The sequence below is a fragment of the Neomonachus schauinslandi genome, chromosome 13 (genome assembly GCF_002201575.2).
Source record: "Neomonachus schauinslandi chromosome 13, ASM220157v2, whole genome shotgun sequence".
In the NCBI taxonomy this organism is placed as follows: domain Eukaryota; kingdom Metazoa; phylum Chordata; class Mammalia; order Carnivora; family Phocidae; genus Neomonachus; species Neomonachus schauinslandi.
Genome location: NC_058415.1, coordinates 68,354,050 through 68,372,833, shown reverse-complemented (window position 1 = coordinate 68,372,833; position 18,784 = coordinate 68,354,050). Strand labels below are relative to the sequence as shown.

Sequence of the window (18,784 nt, the reverse complement as noted above, 5' to 3'; positions counted from 1 at the left end):
CCCAGGATTCATGTGTTGAGATGGCAGTATCAGATGGGGGAGCATGGATTCCTGAGTCACCAGATGGAGGCGTACCTCTATGGTTCCAAGGAGTTGCCTTATTGCAGCCCCTACCATGACTAACGTATCAGTAAATTCCACTTCATTTCCACAAAACAAAGTGGGAATATGGAGTAGACATCAACTCAGTAAAAACACTGTTCATTAAATATTTGATGGCGGCCATAAGAGCTGTTTTGCAATGGACAAGTTCTACATAGCTTTCTCTCCTTTAGAAAAACACACAGAAGAAACTCCCAATTTGCAGATTTAGAAAAGGTTGAGTATCTCTTGAGCATTGGGTAATAAAAAGTTACTAAGAATGTGATTCTTGATTGATCTTTCATTGCCTTGCCTACCAGAAAGCTCTGAGGCAAATATATGGCTTATGCACGGCCTCTTGGGGTGCATTTTTGCCAATTCTCTACTATAATCATGTTGCTACTTAGTCCTCATTTTCCCTTTGGGTTCTGACTTACCTAATTTCCCATTTTGTTTTATACTCCTGTTAAGTGTCTTAAAAACTTTCCTCTGTGGAAGAGATAAAGAGGACAAGGAAGGGTGAGAACCAAATTTTTAGAACAAGCTCTGGACAAGAGATCCATGAACCTTTCTTCTCCTAACCCTGGTGAAGACAAGACAGTATAAATCAGCTCTGAGTTTAACAGTCAGTGATGATTTTAATTTACTCTTCCTCTAGTTTTCATGACTATTAATTTTTCCTTTGGCTTATAATAGCATAGCTCAAAGAATATGTTAACGATAATAATTACTGGTGCAGGATGCAAAGTAAGTTTGTGGCAGTGGTTGTCTTGCAGTTAGCTTAAAATAATTCCCCGTGGATTCAGGGTCCCCAGATGACATTTAATCACTAGTACTTCCTCTTTCTGAAGCTTCATACAACATTTTGATTCACATTTTTGATAGAAAACCTTCCCTCCATAAAATTCCAATTGGTGATAAATATCTGATGCAGAAATGCTAACTTTTAAAACCCCAGCTCACACCTCACTTTAATATGACCTTTGTTTTCCATACCTGTGTAGATTCAGTGGCCTGAATTAGCTCTCATGTACATGCACTGAAAGGCAACGCTGTGCTGTTATTCCTACATTTCATATCTGTGGTCATATCTGTAAATGATCTACAACAGATGCACATAGACACATGTGAAAAAAATTCTTTATTAATTTCTCACATTTCATTACAAAAATGTATGTTGCAAACAACTTGAATAACCTACTTGTGTGTTTTTGTTGTTTTTAAAACCCTTGGCTTCAAGAACTCAGAATCTCCCTCTCTCCTATCAAGTGTCGGGAAACACTGATTATTGGAGTCAACAGGTTCTCATTTTGCTATTTATTTTCTTCTCTCAAGCTCTGAAAAAAAATGTCCTCTGTATAAATTAAACAAAAAAAAATGTTGTAAATTCTATGTCATTACAGTCAACAGAATTATAATCATCCAAAATGTGTGGCCACAAAATATCAGGTATATGTTTGAAAACAGAAAAAAATGACATTCTAGCCCTGTTAAAAGGATAATGGTCCCATATTTTTATTAACAGGTTAGCAAAACAAAATCCAATGGATTACAATATTTACATGTTATTTGAAAAATAAAGTAGTGATAAAAGCATGTCACAATTATTTTCTTTTTTTTTCCTTTTTCTTTCTTTTTTTTTTTCTTTTTTTCTTTTTTTTTTTTTGTGTTCTTTTTTTTTTTTTTTTTTTTGGTAACCATTACAAACACCCAATCCAGGTATGCAACTGTTTAATACATTTGAAATGAGGCCAATTAAAAACAAATATGGACACAAAATGTTATCTTTGTCTAGATCACACTTTCCCCATTTTCTGGTTTCCACATGATGGCCCCCATCCCTAAAAAAAAAAAAAAATTAAATTAAACTCCCTACAAATAAAATTTCTTAACAGCAAGAAAATAAAAGAAGAACATGCTTTTCAAGTAAGCACTTATTCCACAAATGCACTATCTTTCCATGGATTTTATTTGAAGCTGTGTGGGACACTGTCATCTCAGCAATTCCCTGTCCCTTTCTTCCCTCCCCCTCCCGCAACCCTTCCAAGTAAGAAACAAAACAAAACAAAACATGAAAACCAAAGGACTCACACACACGCACACGAGCACACACGCATCCAAGTGCACACGCACACAGGCTTCTCTATAATCTAGGCTTCAAGGAAAGTTCTACTTTTTTGGAATGAAACCCTTTGTTCACAATCAGAACATATTATAAATGTAGACTTAGATTTAGTCTAAGCTGCTCCCTCCTGAAAAAGCTAATATGGGGAAACAGAGCAGCTGGTAGCTAGAGTTTAAAAAAAAAAAAAAAAAAAAGTTCTCCAGGCTCCTTGTAGGATATAAGTATTTCTTGTCCACTCTCACCAAAGGGATGGGATTCTAGCACATCCCCTTGTTCCGCAAAATAAATGAAAAACCCTCCCCCAAACACAATGCAAACAAAAACAGAACACACATTTTAAAATCACACACAAAAGCCAGCCCATCCTAACAAATTATTTGTGTGAGACGGATAACGTGTTAATTTGACAAGCAACAAAAGGGTGAAGAGGACTTCCTCGTCTGGCCCACAAGCTGCATAGCTGTGCCAAAAAGTTTGGTTCTTTAGTTAAATTAAGAAAAAAAAGTTAACTTCTTTGTTATTTCCATGTTTAAAATAAAAACATTCCTATTCACAAAAAAAACTCAATCTCCCTTGCCCCCCAAATTAAAACAATAATAACAACACGCACACAAAAAACAATTTATGTGAAAACTGAATTGTGCTGTGTTTGTAACACTCAAATTGATAGAAAATAAACATATGGCAAACAAAAATCCACAGTCACCATAAAATTAGCTCACATGAATCTACCAAATTCTAAATTATAGTTGAACGCTAATAAACAGCTTACCTGGAATAAAGGATGACAATTCACAAACAGTTATCTAATAATTAAAGTCTGTTTCTTTTTTTTTGTTTTGTTTTTTACTAAAATAATTAAAAAAATCACAGTATTTTAAGAAATAAAACCCACGTGGGGATTTTAAGCACAATTTGTGTTCCTTTCTTTAAAACTCTTTTTTTTTTTTTTTTAAATCCATTCACCGTCTTGCCCAGCAGTTCTCTCTACATTTAACCACGACGACGACAGGTAGTACTGACAAATGCAGAGAATTCCCTTGGTTAAGTTTGAGGTACTAGGAAACAGGTGACTGTTTTATGCAAAGCAGTTTTTTGTTTTCTGTTTTTGTTTTTTTTTTTTTGTGGTTTTTGTTTGTTTGTTTGTTTTTTCCCAAAGCGGCTGCAGTTAGGTCTTGAAAAAGCTTAAGGTATTAAAACTAGAAAAACGCACCAAAAGATGTGCGTCAAAAAGTTGTTCCCCTAAGAGAAGTCTTCTACTGTCATGGAGCTTGTTTCCGCATCCTGTCCAAAGACCGCCACGGAGCACACCGTGCACACGGGAGGTGCTTCCATATTCCACAACAAATGATGCTTCCATGATGAAGATCCAGAAGGAAAGGTGTAGTGATGGAAAAGGAGCCACATATTCCAACCATTTAAATAACTTTAATTTACATACTCACTCACACAGGTACCAGTGCTTTGAAAATAGATTGTTCAGTCCTAAAAAGCAGCTTTGTTCTGTCTTCTTTTCTGTTCCCCCCCTCCCCCTTCTCAGCCCAAGCTGGCCCTCCCACTTTCTCATCACGGTTCAAGTACGGTTTGATTAAGAATTTCACCAAACGCTTATTCATTTTTGGCCTCTGCATTCTCCAGGAGAGATTTGTCAGCAGCTACTACACAGATGGCTACTGTTTCATTCTTTAGGGAAAAGTCTATCCCGATTGCCTCGTCATCTTCCTTTTCCTCTATAGAGGGCATCTTAATACTGTCCTCCACACTCTCTTTCAGGTGGATTTCTTCTCTGCTCACCTGCTTGGTGTCATTCAATGCCCTGGAAAAACATTGATGGGAGAGATGGGTGAGTATGCATTTTTTTCTAATTAAGCCAAAAAGTGTCCTTATTTCCCTGATCCTAAAAAGACCTTGGGGTTTCCTTTGCATAAATGCCATGAATGTAGGACTAAATTGCCAGTGATTTATCCTTGTTACATGTTATGCTTAGTTCATTTCTTTCTGGCATCTTATTGAAGATGTGAATCTACAAAAGTATCCATTATTATACTATGTTTTAATTATACCATGTGTAATGTGGACACATTAACAATTATTTTATGTTCCCTCATCTACTGGGTCGGTCATAAGTCACAAGTGGTAATAGCAAGAACTGTCTTTCACTCAAGCTCATCCATGGAACCCACAAGCTTGGAGATTGGTCATATTTAATAAGACTAAAAAGAGGAACTCAGGTAAAGATTTAATGGACAGGTCCAGAAACAAATCAGAGAAACAAAGAGCAAAAACCTGAAGATGGAACCCAGGTCTCAGGAAGCTTAGTTAATCTTCTCTGAAGTTTAGATGCTTGGGGTTTTTGGGGCATTTTCTACCCGAGGACCAACTCCTAGGTTCTCTCTGTGTCTCATGGGCTAAGAATGCCTTGTCTAGGGGACGATTTTATGTTCAAGGATTTTTTTAAGTGTTTTACGGGTATGCTCCCACCTACCTGGGAGGCAGGCAGAAGCTGGCTCTGTCCCCGAGGCAGAGCACTGAAGGCACCAAGAGGTGCGAGGGCATGTTCAAGGCCACTCAGGGAATGAGTCATCACAGAGGCAGGAACAGAAGCCAGATCTTTTGACCCCGGTCCACGCTCTATCAGAGAATGTCACGCTAATGAAAGCTGAAGGGACACTGGCTGGAGAATAGCACTAAACTTCTACGTGAGGGCTTGGGTGGGATTTGTCATTCGTAAAGATGATTTTTTCCTCATTTGACTTGTGTATGGGTGACCATTTAAAAAACCAACAGAAAAGAACAAAACCTAGTTCCTGACAACTGCCTCTCCTCCCATGCCCAGAAGTGTGACACAGAGGGAGGGGTCTATGGATTGTCAGGAGAACCAAAAAAAAAAACTAAAAACAAAAAACCAAAAAAACAACCAAAACCCCACAAACAACAACAACAACAACGAAAAAACAAAAAGAACCTGCTCTCCCTGCCACTTCTCACTTCTCTGGGCAAGTGATGGCTTGGGATGGCTCAACTTACATGCCGTGTCTCAGCACGTGCCTTTCCCACTCAGAGCCCTGTGAAAACGCCCGTCCACAAAATTCACATGGAAAACGCTTCTCGGTGTTAATAGCAGTGCCACGGTCGGAAAATCTCATCAGATCTGTGAGGAGAAAGCAGAAGTGTTACCTGTGTGCTGTGGGAGGAGGCAGAAGAGGTTAGTCCACATTCATTAGGAAACCTCCTCTCCTACCTTCACTTGTAAAACCATCTGTGAAGGCAATTTCCAGATTCCTTACTCTTTCTCCTACCGGCTTCTCACCTAAGGGTGTTTCTTGGCTAGTTCTCAAGAACTGCTCCTGGTTCCCAGGCCCCCAGCCTCCCCATGCCTCCTCACGGCCCCACCTGCTTCCATCACAAATAATCTGGGGCTTTCTGGCCCGAAGAACCCCTTCTGTCCATTCTAACAGTGTCTCAGCAGGTTTATCTACCACATCTCTTCTGGGATGCTCTGTCAGTGCCTCCCGGGTTAGCACCTATTCATTTTCTATCCAACACAGGTTTATCTTTGCTCACTAAAAAGAACGTAAAGGCACTGGATCAGGTTCCGTGTAGCAGACGTCAGAGTTTTGGCTGGTTCCAAGTAAGGCCGGGGGCTCACAACTTGTGCTCACCTGTCACGGATGTCATAATCAACACCTCACAGGGTGGCTACGAGCCCTGAATGAGATCTGCAAGCAAAGAGCCTAGCGTGAACGAGAATCCTGGACAGGGAGGCCAGTATGTGAAAGCATGTCCTCAGCTGGTGAGGGACCCTGGCCGGCTGCCTGGTATCTACTCCTCAATTGGTGGTATTCATGAATGTGGGGATATAGACGTTTCTGGACAGGCCTGTTGTAAACATCAAATATTGACTGTTGTTTTGTTTTCTCCATGGCGCTGGGCACATGCTAGGGGTCTGATAAATGCGGACTGGCCAGCTATTTGTTCACAGACCACTCCTCCTGGCAAACTCCAAGAGGAGAGCTCACATGGCCTTTGTGTTCTCCTGAGTCCCAAGCCCATATGTCTTTCATTATACCACAGAGGGCCCATCCTCCCGTGGGGAATAACAGCAGGACCGAGACAGGCCTGCGGCCACGCTGCAAAATGAGGGCAGTGGACAAGGAAATGTCTATCATCTCTACATATCTGATCACTCTATGCCTGTACATACAAGATGGTACAGGAGGATGTCTCCTGGTTGAAATACTCCATCTAATAAAATCCTCAGGATGATGTTAACAGGATAGGTGTCTCTGTGCTGCCTTAATCTTCAGCACAAAAAGCTATGTGAATAGGGCCAGTTTTAACAAAAGATGAAACATTTTCTCACAAATTAAGAAGATCACCACACAAGCCATTAAAAATAATTGCACAGACTATCTTCCTTGATTCTTTTCATTGGAAATGAGACAGCACCATCTGCTCTGCGCATTAATTCCTTAGCAGGGATTATCTTGGGCAAGAAATCAACAGAATGCCTTCCTGACTCCTCCCAACTGCATAATGAGAGGGGGTGGGGAGGATTCTGCTTGGGTTAATTTTGATTTCTTCATGCCTGGCTTCTTCTCTTTCAAATTCCCTCCGAGCTGCCTAGGCAGGACCTGCAGTGTGGCGGCGGTCAGTCTCCTCTCCAGTTCCCGTGTTGGAAAGGGCGCGGAGAGTCGGGGAGCTACAAGGACGTGAGCCCCCTGAACCGAGTGTGCCTGATGAAAGTCTACAATGCCAACGAGGGGCATGCTCCTGGCACATTTGCTCCTTTACCCTTAGGAAACATGAAACCAGTCATCTATTCTTTCCAATGGCTCATGCTGTTTCATCCTCAAAGGACGAGGCCAGTCATTACCTGTCACACATCAAATAGCTCTCCACCAGCCCTGAGAGCTGTACTAAAGCCACCTCCCGCTCTACTCCTAGAAGACAGACCGTCTGGCAAAAACACCCCGAGGCTATTGTTTGCCATTTCTTCCTGTTGGCAAGAATATACCTAGATGGTGGAAAATGGATTCAAAGGAGATGAGACAAAGGAGGCTGTTCTTTCAAGAATGGCGAGGGGGGTGGGGGGGGTAGGCTTGGAAAGCCCATTAGCATCACTAGAAGTTACTCCTAGATCCCCGACCCTCAGAGAGAGGAATACAGGCTCCTCCACCCCAAGACTTCTTTTTTTCCCCATGTGGTTAGGGCTCCCGAATGTGGATACTACACTTCCCGGTGAGAAGCGATCAGACACCATGAAGTTCTTTCCAGTCAAACGGAACTGGTCTGATGCCCCAGTGCCCAAGCGGAGGGGACAGCCAAGCCAGGCAAGCAAGGGAATTTGCCTGGTGCCCCCAATCCCTAACTGCCATCTATTTTTCTAACTTGCGATGCTTTCATTTTGGAGGAATCACAGAGGAGGGGAGAACTAAAGGGGGTCCTCGCCCCTGCCATGCTTATAACCTCTAAACTCATATGTGCTCAGCTTCAGAGATTAAAAGAAGTCCTAGCATCCAACGAGGAATAATTTATTTCCTGGAGAGGAACAGCAGGGCACAGAGCAGCATGAAGCAAAAGGAGCCTCTGTACCCTCTGTCAAAAGCATCCTCTTCCAGAGAACTCTGGTAACAGTGCACAGACGTTAAAGAATTCATCACTAAGAACATATTTGTGAAATGTTAAAAAAAAAAAAATTGGGAACCATGCTTCCTTAGATCCTAGCCATTTTCCTTGCAAGAAATGGATCACTGTGGCCTCTCCTAATAAAAGTTGTAACTTTACGAGGACAATCAACCTATATGGTAGGATGTGTTCTTTGTCCGTTCCGTTTTTCAGGTTGCCCATGGGCATGGGGGCTTTGAAGAGTTGGCAGTCCCTGCTGTTTTCTTCACTAGGGATCGAGGGGCCCAACTGGCCCCTCATGTTGCAAACCTGTGGTCTCCTGCTATGGTGTCATGGTGGGAATGGAGTGGAAGTGGGGCAGGTCAGGGAAAAGCACAGGGAGAACCTTCGAGGGAAATGGCCACCAAATAGGCTTTCATAGGCCTGTAGACGGAGCAAGGAGGAAAAGCAAAGATATTCTGCAGAAGAGCACCTCAGAGGGAGGCCTGAAGGCATTCAGGGTTAGGTTCCCTTCGATGAAGAACATTCCACTGCCAAAGGGTTGGGGAAAGGGAATGTAGTACAAAGAGATCTTGCCTCTGGAGCCAGAAGACCTAAATTCAGCCTCCAAGGTATGATGTTTTTTTCTTTCCTTTGAATGAGCTCTTAATTTTCTGGGCCTTTATTTCTCCATTTGTAAAATGATAATAATACCATGTACATTGCAGGGTTATCATTTATGTGGCGGTTACTATGTTCTGGGAATTGGGCTGGTGTCTTGTACATGATCTCATTCAAGCTTTCCACAACTCTAAGAGGTAGGTGATATTATTATTGTTATAGATGATGAATGCACATGGGATAAAATACTTTACCCAAAGTCACAGCTAGTTTAGTAGCATAACTGGGAGCCAAATCCAGGCAAGCCAACTATAGAACCCTTTACATTATAGAAGATTAAAGAAAAAAGGGTTATATAAAACCCACCAACACTGGACCTGGCACATAAGGAAGCTCAATGCTGGTAACTAACATCATTCTTCTCCGATCTATAATGTCTATTTTTCATGTTTGTTATCCATGTGCTTTTGATGAATCTACAGTAACCAACCTAACAGATCCCAAACCCATATTCTTATATGCACCGTCCTGGGATTTCCACAATGTTCTATGTTGAACAATACAGAACACCAACTCTAGACCATATAAATGTATGTCTACAGCTAAATATACTTCTGAAAAACTTTATTTTGAAAGTAATTATAGACTCAGAGGAAATTGGAAAAATAGTACAAAAATCCCATGAAACCTGTCCCTGTAAACACACGGCTGAATGAAAACTGTTGGCCTCTTTCTCCCTCTTTACAGAGCAAAAAGAGCAGCGAGGGGGTTTAGAAAAAGGCCAGGCAGAGGGACTTCTGGAAAAGCTCAGGGCTCAAGTCCTTTGCAGCCCACCCCTCCTCACACAGCCTCAATTTTACCCCAGCAGCAGCAATATTACCCAAGTGCTCAATGGGAAGTTCATTCACATTCCCCCATAGCTTTAGTGTCCTCTGCCTGTCCTTACTGTGTAGTTTCCCTAGACACCAGTTTTCCTTATTAAAAACAAATCACCCCCATATACTTTTTAACAAACATATAGCTATAGTTAGAAAATGTCTGTTTTCCTTGGAGTTCCTATAGCTGGTAATAGTTTACGAAGACATGGCCCCTGACATGTTTCTTAAGTCAGTCTGTTCTGCTACTTAACTAAGAAGGATCATTCCTTCTGTTCCTCCTCCAACAACCTTCTGCCTCCCTTCTGTCTCACCATGGACATACTAGATGCCATCTGGGCCTCCGAGGGCAGGGCTGGGACTAACCTCTGTCATCAGCCTTGCTGTTCATTTCTTCTTCCTTGTCCTCGTCCTCACTGCTGGAGCTCTCCATCTTTTCCTTCATCTGTTCCAGCTGATCCAAGTTAACCCGTCCAACCAGCTCAAAATTACGGCTCACCTGAAAAAGGTCCAAACAAATAATAGAATCATGAACCACAGACCAAACGGGGCTCTCCCTGGGGGAGAGATCTTTCCACCATCATTTTCCCTTGACCATGTTTTTGGAACCAGGACCAAACAACACCAGTGCCTAAGAGGCTCTTTTCCTCCCTTGGACTGTTTTAGAGGTGGATCTGTCCTTTACCCCTACGTTCCAATGTTTTTAAAGGAACACTGGACCTTCCTTACCAAATGCAGTAAAAAACAGGCGCTCCAGTCGGCAGGAAATCTAAGTATCACAAAGCCTGTGGTATAGAGTAGGTGTCCAGTAACGCTTTTTGAGTTGAATTCAAAGGCTCTGTAAGTATCCTGAAAACTAGCACGGGAGTCACAACCTTCTCCATGATCTTATCAACCTGGAGGGTTTGGGCTGCCCCAGCTTAGGCCAGATGACAACTATCTGACTCCTGACTCCATAAATGAAGACAACACTGTTACCTTATTACTGTTTCTGAAGCTGACCATAACCTATTGACTTAGGCTGGGATTACCTGAGAAAAATCTAGAGTAACCCCTAAAAGCCCTCTAAGTGTTAATTACGGCTTATTTTTATTTATGTAATACATGGTTAGAATAATGTGGGAATCCACACTCTCTTCCAAATAATGCCCAAGGGAAATAAAAATCCACACCAGGAAAACTTTATAATGATGCTATGTTTAGGGGTCTCACATCGGCAGTAGCACAAAATTCACCTTCTTGACTAATCTATTTACAGAACCTTTCCATTTGTGCATAGAATTATTAGGAATGACAGGTTAGCACGGACTCAAGCCAACAAAATGTCTCAAGCCAATCAACAGCTATGGGCTTAGTCCTCTGTAGAATGTGCTGTGCTCCCCCTGTTGGGGGTCAGGAAAAGGACCCACAAAGATGAATGAGACCCAGTCCTGGCCTCCAGAGGCTCACAGTTGAGTTGAAGAGGGAAAGCAGACATCATCAATTCGATTCCAAGGTAGATTTCCATAGCTGCTACAATAGAGATAGAGCATATTGAGGGCACAGGAGAGGAAAGAGAGAATTTACAAGATAATCCCAAAATACTCTCTGGGACCAGACTGGAACAAAGATTTGCTGAGCACCACCAATTCCATATGCCTGGCAGATGGGAACATCCTCATCAACTGTGACAAATGGGAGAGAAAGAGACTCAGAGTACCAGGGCCAAGAGACAGCCCTGTGAAAAGACTTAATATTGCCCCAACAACATCCTGTAGAAGGTAGGCAGCATTTAAAAGGAGGAAGAAAACTCAGGATAAGAGCTCTTTTAAAATGAGAGAAACAATGGATTGATCTAACTATAATAATGCAATCCATGGACTCTGTTAACACTTGACTCTGAAAACAAGTCAACAGGAGGGAGGAGAGATGTTTTTGTCGATCTCAATGCTAAGCGTTCAGGGAAGGCGAGGTCTTATTTTGGTCATTTGTAAAATTAAAAATTAATAGACTAAGGTGCAAAGGAGGAAGAGTCGAGTTCAGAATCTTTATTTCTCATTCCTCCCTCCTAAGAGTTCACAGTAGCAATCTTCAAAGAGCTTTGGCTTGTAGCACCTTCTTATCTGGATTTATCTACTATGCCTCACTCCTACAGACCCATACTGACTTTTGTTTTTATGACATGAAAGCAAAAAGAGCACAAGGAGCATGGGCTTTGAAGTCTGACAGATCTGAGTTCAAGTTCAGAGTTTGCCATTAACCACGCGATTGTGGGGAAGTTGCTCAACATCCAGCCTCCACGCCCTGTTTGTAAAAGGGGGTCAGTGTGCTACCTGAAACACAATAGTTCCCCAAAATGTAGTTTCCTTCTCCTTTCTGGGAATGTGGCCTTTTCCAATTTTGGCTTTTGGAAACGCTTACAACAAGCATCGTAAATGCATATTTATGAAGTTATGTTTAGCCACAAAGTCTACATTTTAACCAAATAGCATTTATGACAAATATTTGAATAAAAGTTTTCTGGGCTGCCAGTTTTTCAGGAAAACGAGGCAAGGTTCCAGTTTACCTAACTTTGAAATATGTGCAAAGTAACACATCCTTAAGTGACCAATAAGTAGAAGGGAGCCTTTTCTGACCGCCTCTCTCCACTTCCCATCTCTGCCGGGGCCACAGCAGGTGTGTGTAAGAGGCGTGAGGGGTGGCCCCTGCCAGGAAATGAAAATAACAAAACCAAGAAAGATCAAAAAGAATCCTCAAACGCCTTTAGTCAGTATGTATTCATTCATTTGTTCGCTTATTCGTTCATTCCTTCCTTCCTTCCACAAGTACACCCCCACCCCCCCGGCCCCATGGGAGGTACAGGAGCCCCTGCTTCTCAAGGAACTCATGGTGACAGAAGGAGATCTGTCACAAAACCGAATGTTATTTTTTTCTTTTCCTCCTTCTGGGTTTTTTTTTGAGGCCTGTATTTGCCCGTTTTCCCATCACCATCATCCCTTCATTGGGAAACATTTTGGATTCTGCACAATTTTAAAAGAGTACATGACATTTCCACGTTATGACGTTCATCCGGGGCTAACCCAGGATTTATGTGTCCTGAAGATTTCTAAAATCTTTGTTAGGTAATTAAAAGATTTAAAAGTAAAAACTAAAAATCTTGTTATCTAATTAGAAGATTTTATTTTTTTATTTTAATTTTTATTTATTTATGTGACAGAGAGACAGCGAGAGAGGGAACACAAGCAGGGGGAGTGGGAGAGGGACTCGATCCCAGGACCCTGGGATTATAACCTGAGCCGAAGGTAGACACTTAATGACTGAGCCACCCAGGCGCCCTTAATTAGAAAATTTTAGAATAAAAACCCTTTATAGGGCGCCTGGGTGGCTCAGTCGTTAAGCGTCTGCCTTCGGCTCAGGTCATGATCCCGGGGTTCTGGGATCGAGTCCCACATCGGGCTCCCTGCTCGGCGGGAAGCCTGCCTCTCCCTCTCCCACTCCCCCTGCTTGTGTTCCTGCTCTCGCTATCTCTCTCTCTGTGTCAAATAAATAAATAAAATCTTTAAAAAAAAAAAAAAAACCCTTTATAGTGTTGGGTTCTTACTACAGATCCCCAAGTCAGCGATCCAATATTAATCTTAATACAAAAGGAAGACTTCTTGCTGCATTTATTTATTTATTTTTAAAAGATTTACTTATTTATTAGAGCGAGCTCGTGCGCGAATTGAGTGCAGGGAGGAGTGGAGGGAGAGAGAAACTTTAGCAGACTCCTTGCTGAGCCCCGATGTGGGGCTTGATCTCGTGACCCTGAGACCATGACCTGAGCTGAAACTGAGAGTCAGACGCTGTACCGACTGAGCAACCCAGGGGCGCCCTCCTTGTGGCATTAAAAAAAATTTTTTTTGAACTATTTGGAATTTTAATTATTTCTCAAAGATAGTAGAACTTCATCATATTCATTTTTTAAAAAAATAATAAGTGATTTTAAAATTTGAGGTATAGTTAACATAGAATGCTACATTAGTTTTGGGCATACCACATAGTGACTGTTTTCTACATTAAGCTCTGCTCACCACCAGCGTAGCTACTGCCAATCACTATACATCACTATCAGAGTACCGTTGGCTGTATTCCCCATGCAGTTCCTCTCCTCCCTGTGACTGACCCACTCCATGACCGCAAGCCTGTATCTCCCTCTCCCCTTCACCCACTGTGCCCACCCCCCACCATCCTTCCTCCCTGGCAACCATCAGTTTGTTCTCTGTATTTATGGGTCTGTTTCTGCTTGTTGTTTGTTCGTCTGTTTTTTAGATTCCACATATAAGTGAAATCATTTGGTGCTTGTCTTTCTCTGTCTGACTTATCTCACTTAGCGTCGTACCCTCTAGGTCCCCCCTTGCTGCATCGTGGAGCCACCACCTCTGACCTGGAATAAGGCAAGCCTCCCTCCCCCTCCCTCCTCGCTGCTTTCCCAGCATGCCTTCTTGCCCCTTCTTGCCTCTATTCCCCAGTGTGGTCTGAGAGTAAAAATAAATATGTAAATCTACTCATGTCCGTTTCTGCTTGCCCTGGGGATAAAATCTGAATTTCTCACTGTCGTTAGAAGTGGCCAGCTATCTTCTTACCTTGCCCACCTTCTCCAGCCCACTGCTACCACCCCGAACTGGCGGATGTTCCCAGGATACACCGTGCTCTTGACTTTGGGCCTTTCTCCGCACGTGCCACTTTCTCTGTCTGAAGTTCCACTGCCTGCTTCATGCAGTGACTCCTGCCTTGCAGCCCTGCCTCTGTGCCGGTCACTACACCTGGGGGACCTTCCCTAAACTCCTCGTTGGTTAGTTATCCTCACTCTATGCTTCCAGGCGCTCTCGCTTCCCCTTTTGTAACTCCTCCCACTCAGTGGTTAATTGTCTATGGCCGCTGCCCCCGATGAACTGCAGGCTCCATGGGGACAGACAGACACTCGGTGCATCTTGTTCACAGCTGGCTCCACGACCAGTGCTGTGTCTCTGTTAGAGTTGGTGCTGTGCTCACCTGCATGCCTTCCTTTTAGCTTAATACAGCCTTCTTTCTGATACAGGTCACGAAGAATAATTGGAGAGCAAAGAAAGCTTCAAGTCCACCTACCTACACGTACAACTGTCAACAAGGTATTGTATTTCCGTAATCCTGTTCTCTAGGCTTGGATTATTTAATTGCTGTAATCATACTAAAACACAAGTGGGTCTCCTGCTTTTTTAATGCCCGGCACAGTAAAAATATCATTCTCTGTATAAATACCATTTTTATTCACTATGTATGTATCTTACCAACTAAATAATATTATAGTTTACCTGACTCCTCCCGTATGAGTTTACCTTTGGCTATTTCTGGCTTTTCACTATTAAAAATGCAACAATAAATCTTACTGTATATAAATTATAGTTTCTTTCATGTTTAGCTTTAATTTTATAGGCTAAATTTCCAGATGTGAAATTATGAGTTCAAAGTCAAAGGCCATAGACTTTTATTCAAGTTCCAGTTGATGTCTAGGTTGGCATCCCAAGTGATCATACCAGTAAGTTACTTTCTGGACCTGGAGATTGGTGGGTATCTGGTGCAGAGGACATATTGAGGGAAATTCACTTCTTTCTCTGGAGGTGCACAGAAATGTATTACCTTGTTCCCCAAAAGGCCCACAAGAGAGGGAGAAACAGCAAGGCTAAGAGTTTGAGATTTAGAACCTGGCTCCTCGCAGCTTTTGGAAGGCAAAAGTAACCATACATGTGTTTGAAGGTTGGACTGTTCAAATACATAATCCCTCAGACTATAAAACTATATATAGATCCTCATATCTTGTGAAAGTTATTTGTGATTGCCTGCAAATCCAAAGTCCCCTGTGAAGGCCACTCGCCCCTAAGAATGTGAGATGAAGTGCCAACAACCAGCAAGAGGCTTTCCCTGTTAACACTGGAGAGCTGACGCTGTAAACCCTTCCGTGCTCATGCTTGATATTCAAGCTCCACAACTCTGTTTGTCTTTTTGCTTGTTGGTTTTTAACCATTCAGCAAAATGAATGAATTTCCCTAGCATATGAACGAATTTCCATACTTGAGGCTTATTCTATGGGGAGAAGCATTCTGTGATTTACAAATACCACCAAGTCGAACATGCCTTTTCCTACTACTGCGGCAAACCCAGTCTTACAGGAAAGACTGGTGTGGACTTGCTGGCTAATGAAAGCAGGAAATCGGACACCCCTGTCCTCAGATTACTTAGCACACGCTAAATAGGGGAGACCGTGATCAAGAAGAATCCCTCCAGGGTTCCAGAGCTCCCCCCGCTTCTCACTTAACATCTGTACCTTCAAAAGGGACATGCTGTCAGGCTGCGCACATCACCTAATATTGCCTGTTCATGTTAAAGAGAAAGGCCAGGGTGAACATTTCCAGAGAAAGTGACACCAGAGAACACGGACAAACTGCCTTTTACATCAGAAATGCCCATCTCAGGACCACACCGAGGATGTGTAGCGCTGCAAAGATTTTGAAGACCTTATAGCACAGCCAGGCAAACACCCTGCAGGGGGCCAGATAAGCAAGTATTCTGGGCTTTCTGGACCATCTAGTTTCCGTCACAGCTACTCACCTGCTGCTGTAGCTTGAAAGCAGCCACAGACAGCACGGAAACGGATGAGCAGGGCTGTGCTCCAAGACAACTCACGTGTCACGAATTAGCTCTCTTTTGATTTTTTTCAACCATTTAAAAATGTCAACTGGTAGGCCACAGAAAAACAGGCGGGGCACCAGATTTGGTCTGTGGACCAGAGTTCGCCAACCTCTGACTTACGCTATCGGGTGGTCTACCCAGTGATCTTTGCCTATCTATCTTTGAAAGTCAGAATGGGAATGAAATCAGGAGGCGAAAGCAAAGCACTGTTTCTACGATTTCTTAAGGAAGACGGTCAAAGGTGCAGGTAAAAATCTTGAATTCTCGGATCAGAACATTCTGATCAGAGCTCCCGTAAAAGCTTCTAGAAGGGATATTCAGCCAAGTATATTAAAGTTCTATGGGAGATAAGCCGTGACACCATATATGCTGTGCATCATGCTGCCCTCCTATTTCACAGGTACCTTTATCAAGCCCTTAACATGCTGGCTTGTGGTTCTTTATTTAAGCTCGTGTCTCCTCCTTATAAACTCTTCCAAGGCAGCAACTATTTCCTATTTAGCTTTATATGCTCAGTGTAGAGTTTGAGATTGGTCATCTCGTTGACACCTGATAAATGTTGTTTGAATTTACTGGTAACATAAAAACCATGGGAGACCATACAGTATAAAGAACTTCATAATGTCGTAACCAATGACAAAAATTTGCTTGCTGGTAAGAATAAGATTGGACATTTTCTAAAAGATTTTGTTTCCATTCTTATCAAATATCTATCATGTACTAAAAATCCAGTCATTTTCACATGGATCACTTAACCTTTATGACCACTCGGAGAGATAACCGTGTTACCGTCTATATTTGTAGACGAGGAAAGCAATGCAAAAGAAGCTAAGTGATAAAGCCAGGATTAGAACTCACACCTTCAGATGACAAGGCTCCAGCTTTCCCCATTATTATGCAAATCACCTGCAGAAATGCAAAATTACGTACAAAATATGTAAAAATGACCCAGGGGATACCAACTGAACACAAGAAGGTGGCAGAAAAAAGTACTGTGACTATAATGTTGCAAAATTTGATGGACTAGAGGAGTAGAATCTTTTGCGAATTTTTCTTCAAAATAAAAACCTTTCTAAGAACAACAAGAATAAAGGCTGGGAAAGTACCCAGGAGGGTATAGAGCACAGAGGTCAAGGAGAATATCTACTTTCTTTTGTAAATCACTGAGTCAAAAGCAGAAAACATGCTTCTGCTAGACCTAACTTAGCAGAAGCCCAGACAAAAACCAAGTCATTTTGAGCATTTCAGGATAACTGCAGTCACAAGTACTCAAAAAAAGCCCAGTGAAAGGCATCATTAAGAAAGTCAAAGAACTCGGTTGCTGGCCAACTGAGCTGTTCAATCTCTTGAACTTGAAATCCAGAGGCAAAGATGTGGATGGTGCTGCCACATCTTGCTTATATGAACAAACAGAATACTTAAAATTTCCCATTTGAACAGCGATTTCATACATTGATTTATTTAGTGAACAGCTACTGGATACTTTACTGTATGCAGGGTACTCTGACTAGATTTTGGAAGAAAAGACATAAAAACCACATGGTTTCCATTTTAAGGACGTTGCATCCAGTTGCAAGACAGAGACTTGTTAAAAGTGGAAGTTTAGGCAGGATGAAATAAGTGCCTTCACAGAGAAAGAACAGTCCTATGGAAGCTTGGAAGCAGGAGCAGGTCACTTTGGAGAATTTAGTGGACAATTGCAAAAGTTATAGGCAAAGAACGTCTTCAAATGTCTACTTGAAAAATACCATGCGAGGTTCGGCCAGGCACATCCCTCTGAAAAATGGTCAGACCTCTTGTTCCTCTATTTCTGATGTCCAAACTCCATGAAAGGAACAGGGCCTGTGGTTGACAAACCAAGAAGCAAGACTACTATAAAGGAAAGCAGAGCTGAAGGGACGTAATCTTCAGGAGAAACCTCCGGCTTGCAGAAATCCTCAGAGTTGATCAAGATAAAGCTGCTGGCACTCAGGTTCAAAATTAAACACAATCCCCAAAAAATGTGGCCAGAGATGTATTTTATGATTTGGAATCAAGGGAAGGTTCTTCTTTTGTTTTATTTCTTCTCGTTTTCTTTGCCGGACACAAATATTCTATGTGACTCTTTTGCCACTACGGATTTCACTGGTCTGGAAAACTGAACAATTTTATTGGCATAACTAAAATGTTGGTGATGCCTCCGGAGCTTAATGTTCTGCTGCTTCCCCCAAACTGGCAAAAAGTAAGAGTAAGAGATACGAGTTCCTTAGAGTTCCGCCACCTGAGGCTCCATTTGTATAAAAAATTGAAAACATTTCAAAGTAAATTCAATTAGTGAATGTGTATTGCCTGAATAGACTATCCTTCTAAATTTAATATAGCGAACATGACAATTTTATGAGCAAACCAAGTTAGAGATAATGTATTTTTATGTTCCCTAAACTAGCAAAGAGACTTCAGAACCATAAAGAACACTAACCAGGTACCACATATACTTAAAAACTTTCTTTAAAAAAATGTGTTTTTTAAATGTGAGAAGTGCAAGGTTTGGGGTTTTTCTTCTTCATGACTTTAAGGTTCTTAAAAATGTTGTCCCCCTTCATCTTTCACCAGCATTACTAATAAACGGTGCTACTGACGTAGGACTTCAGTGTGTGTGTGTTTGTGTGTGTGGGAGGGAGGGAAGGAGTGTGTGTGTGTGTGGGGGGGGAGAGAGGGTTGGAGGGAGGGAAGGAATGAAGGAGGGACTGAAAGCATAGAGCAGTCTGTCTCTAGAAGACCTAGTAAGATTGAAAAAAAATGGAACTGAAGG

At 42.1% G+C, this 18,784-nt stretch overlaps 1 protein-coding gene across 2 annotated transcripts in view; it reads right to left on the bottom strand.

Annotated features, from left to right (window-relative positions):
* Positions 1 to 3,743: 3,743 nt before the first annotated feature.
* ZNF462 (zinc finger protein 462) overlaps positions 3,744 to 18,784 on the bottom strand; it is a 129,586-nt gene continuing 114,545 nt past the window's right edge. For both annotated transcript variants that reach the window (XM_021691405.2, XM_044920560.1), the window contains 3 exons: positions 9,676 to 9,808; positions 5,234 to 5,357; positions 3,744 to 4,022 (listed from right to left, as the gene is read on the bottom strand). In XM_021691405.2, coding sequence (XP_021547080.2) covers positions 3,815 to 4,022; positions 5,234 to 5,357; positions 9,676 to 9,808 — 465 coding nt within the window. In that variant the 3' untranslated portion in view covers positions 3,744 to 3,814. The remainder of the gene's footprint in view (positions 4,023 to 5,233; positions 5,358 to 9,675; positions 9,809 to 18,784) is intronic.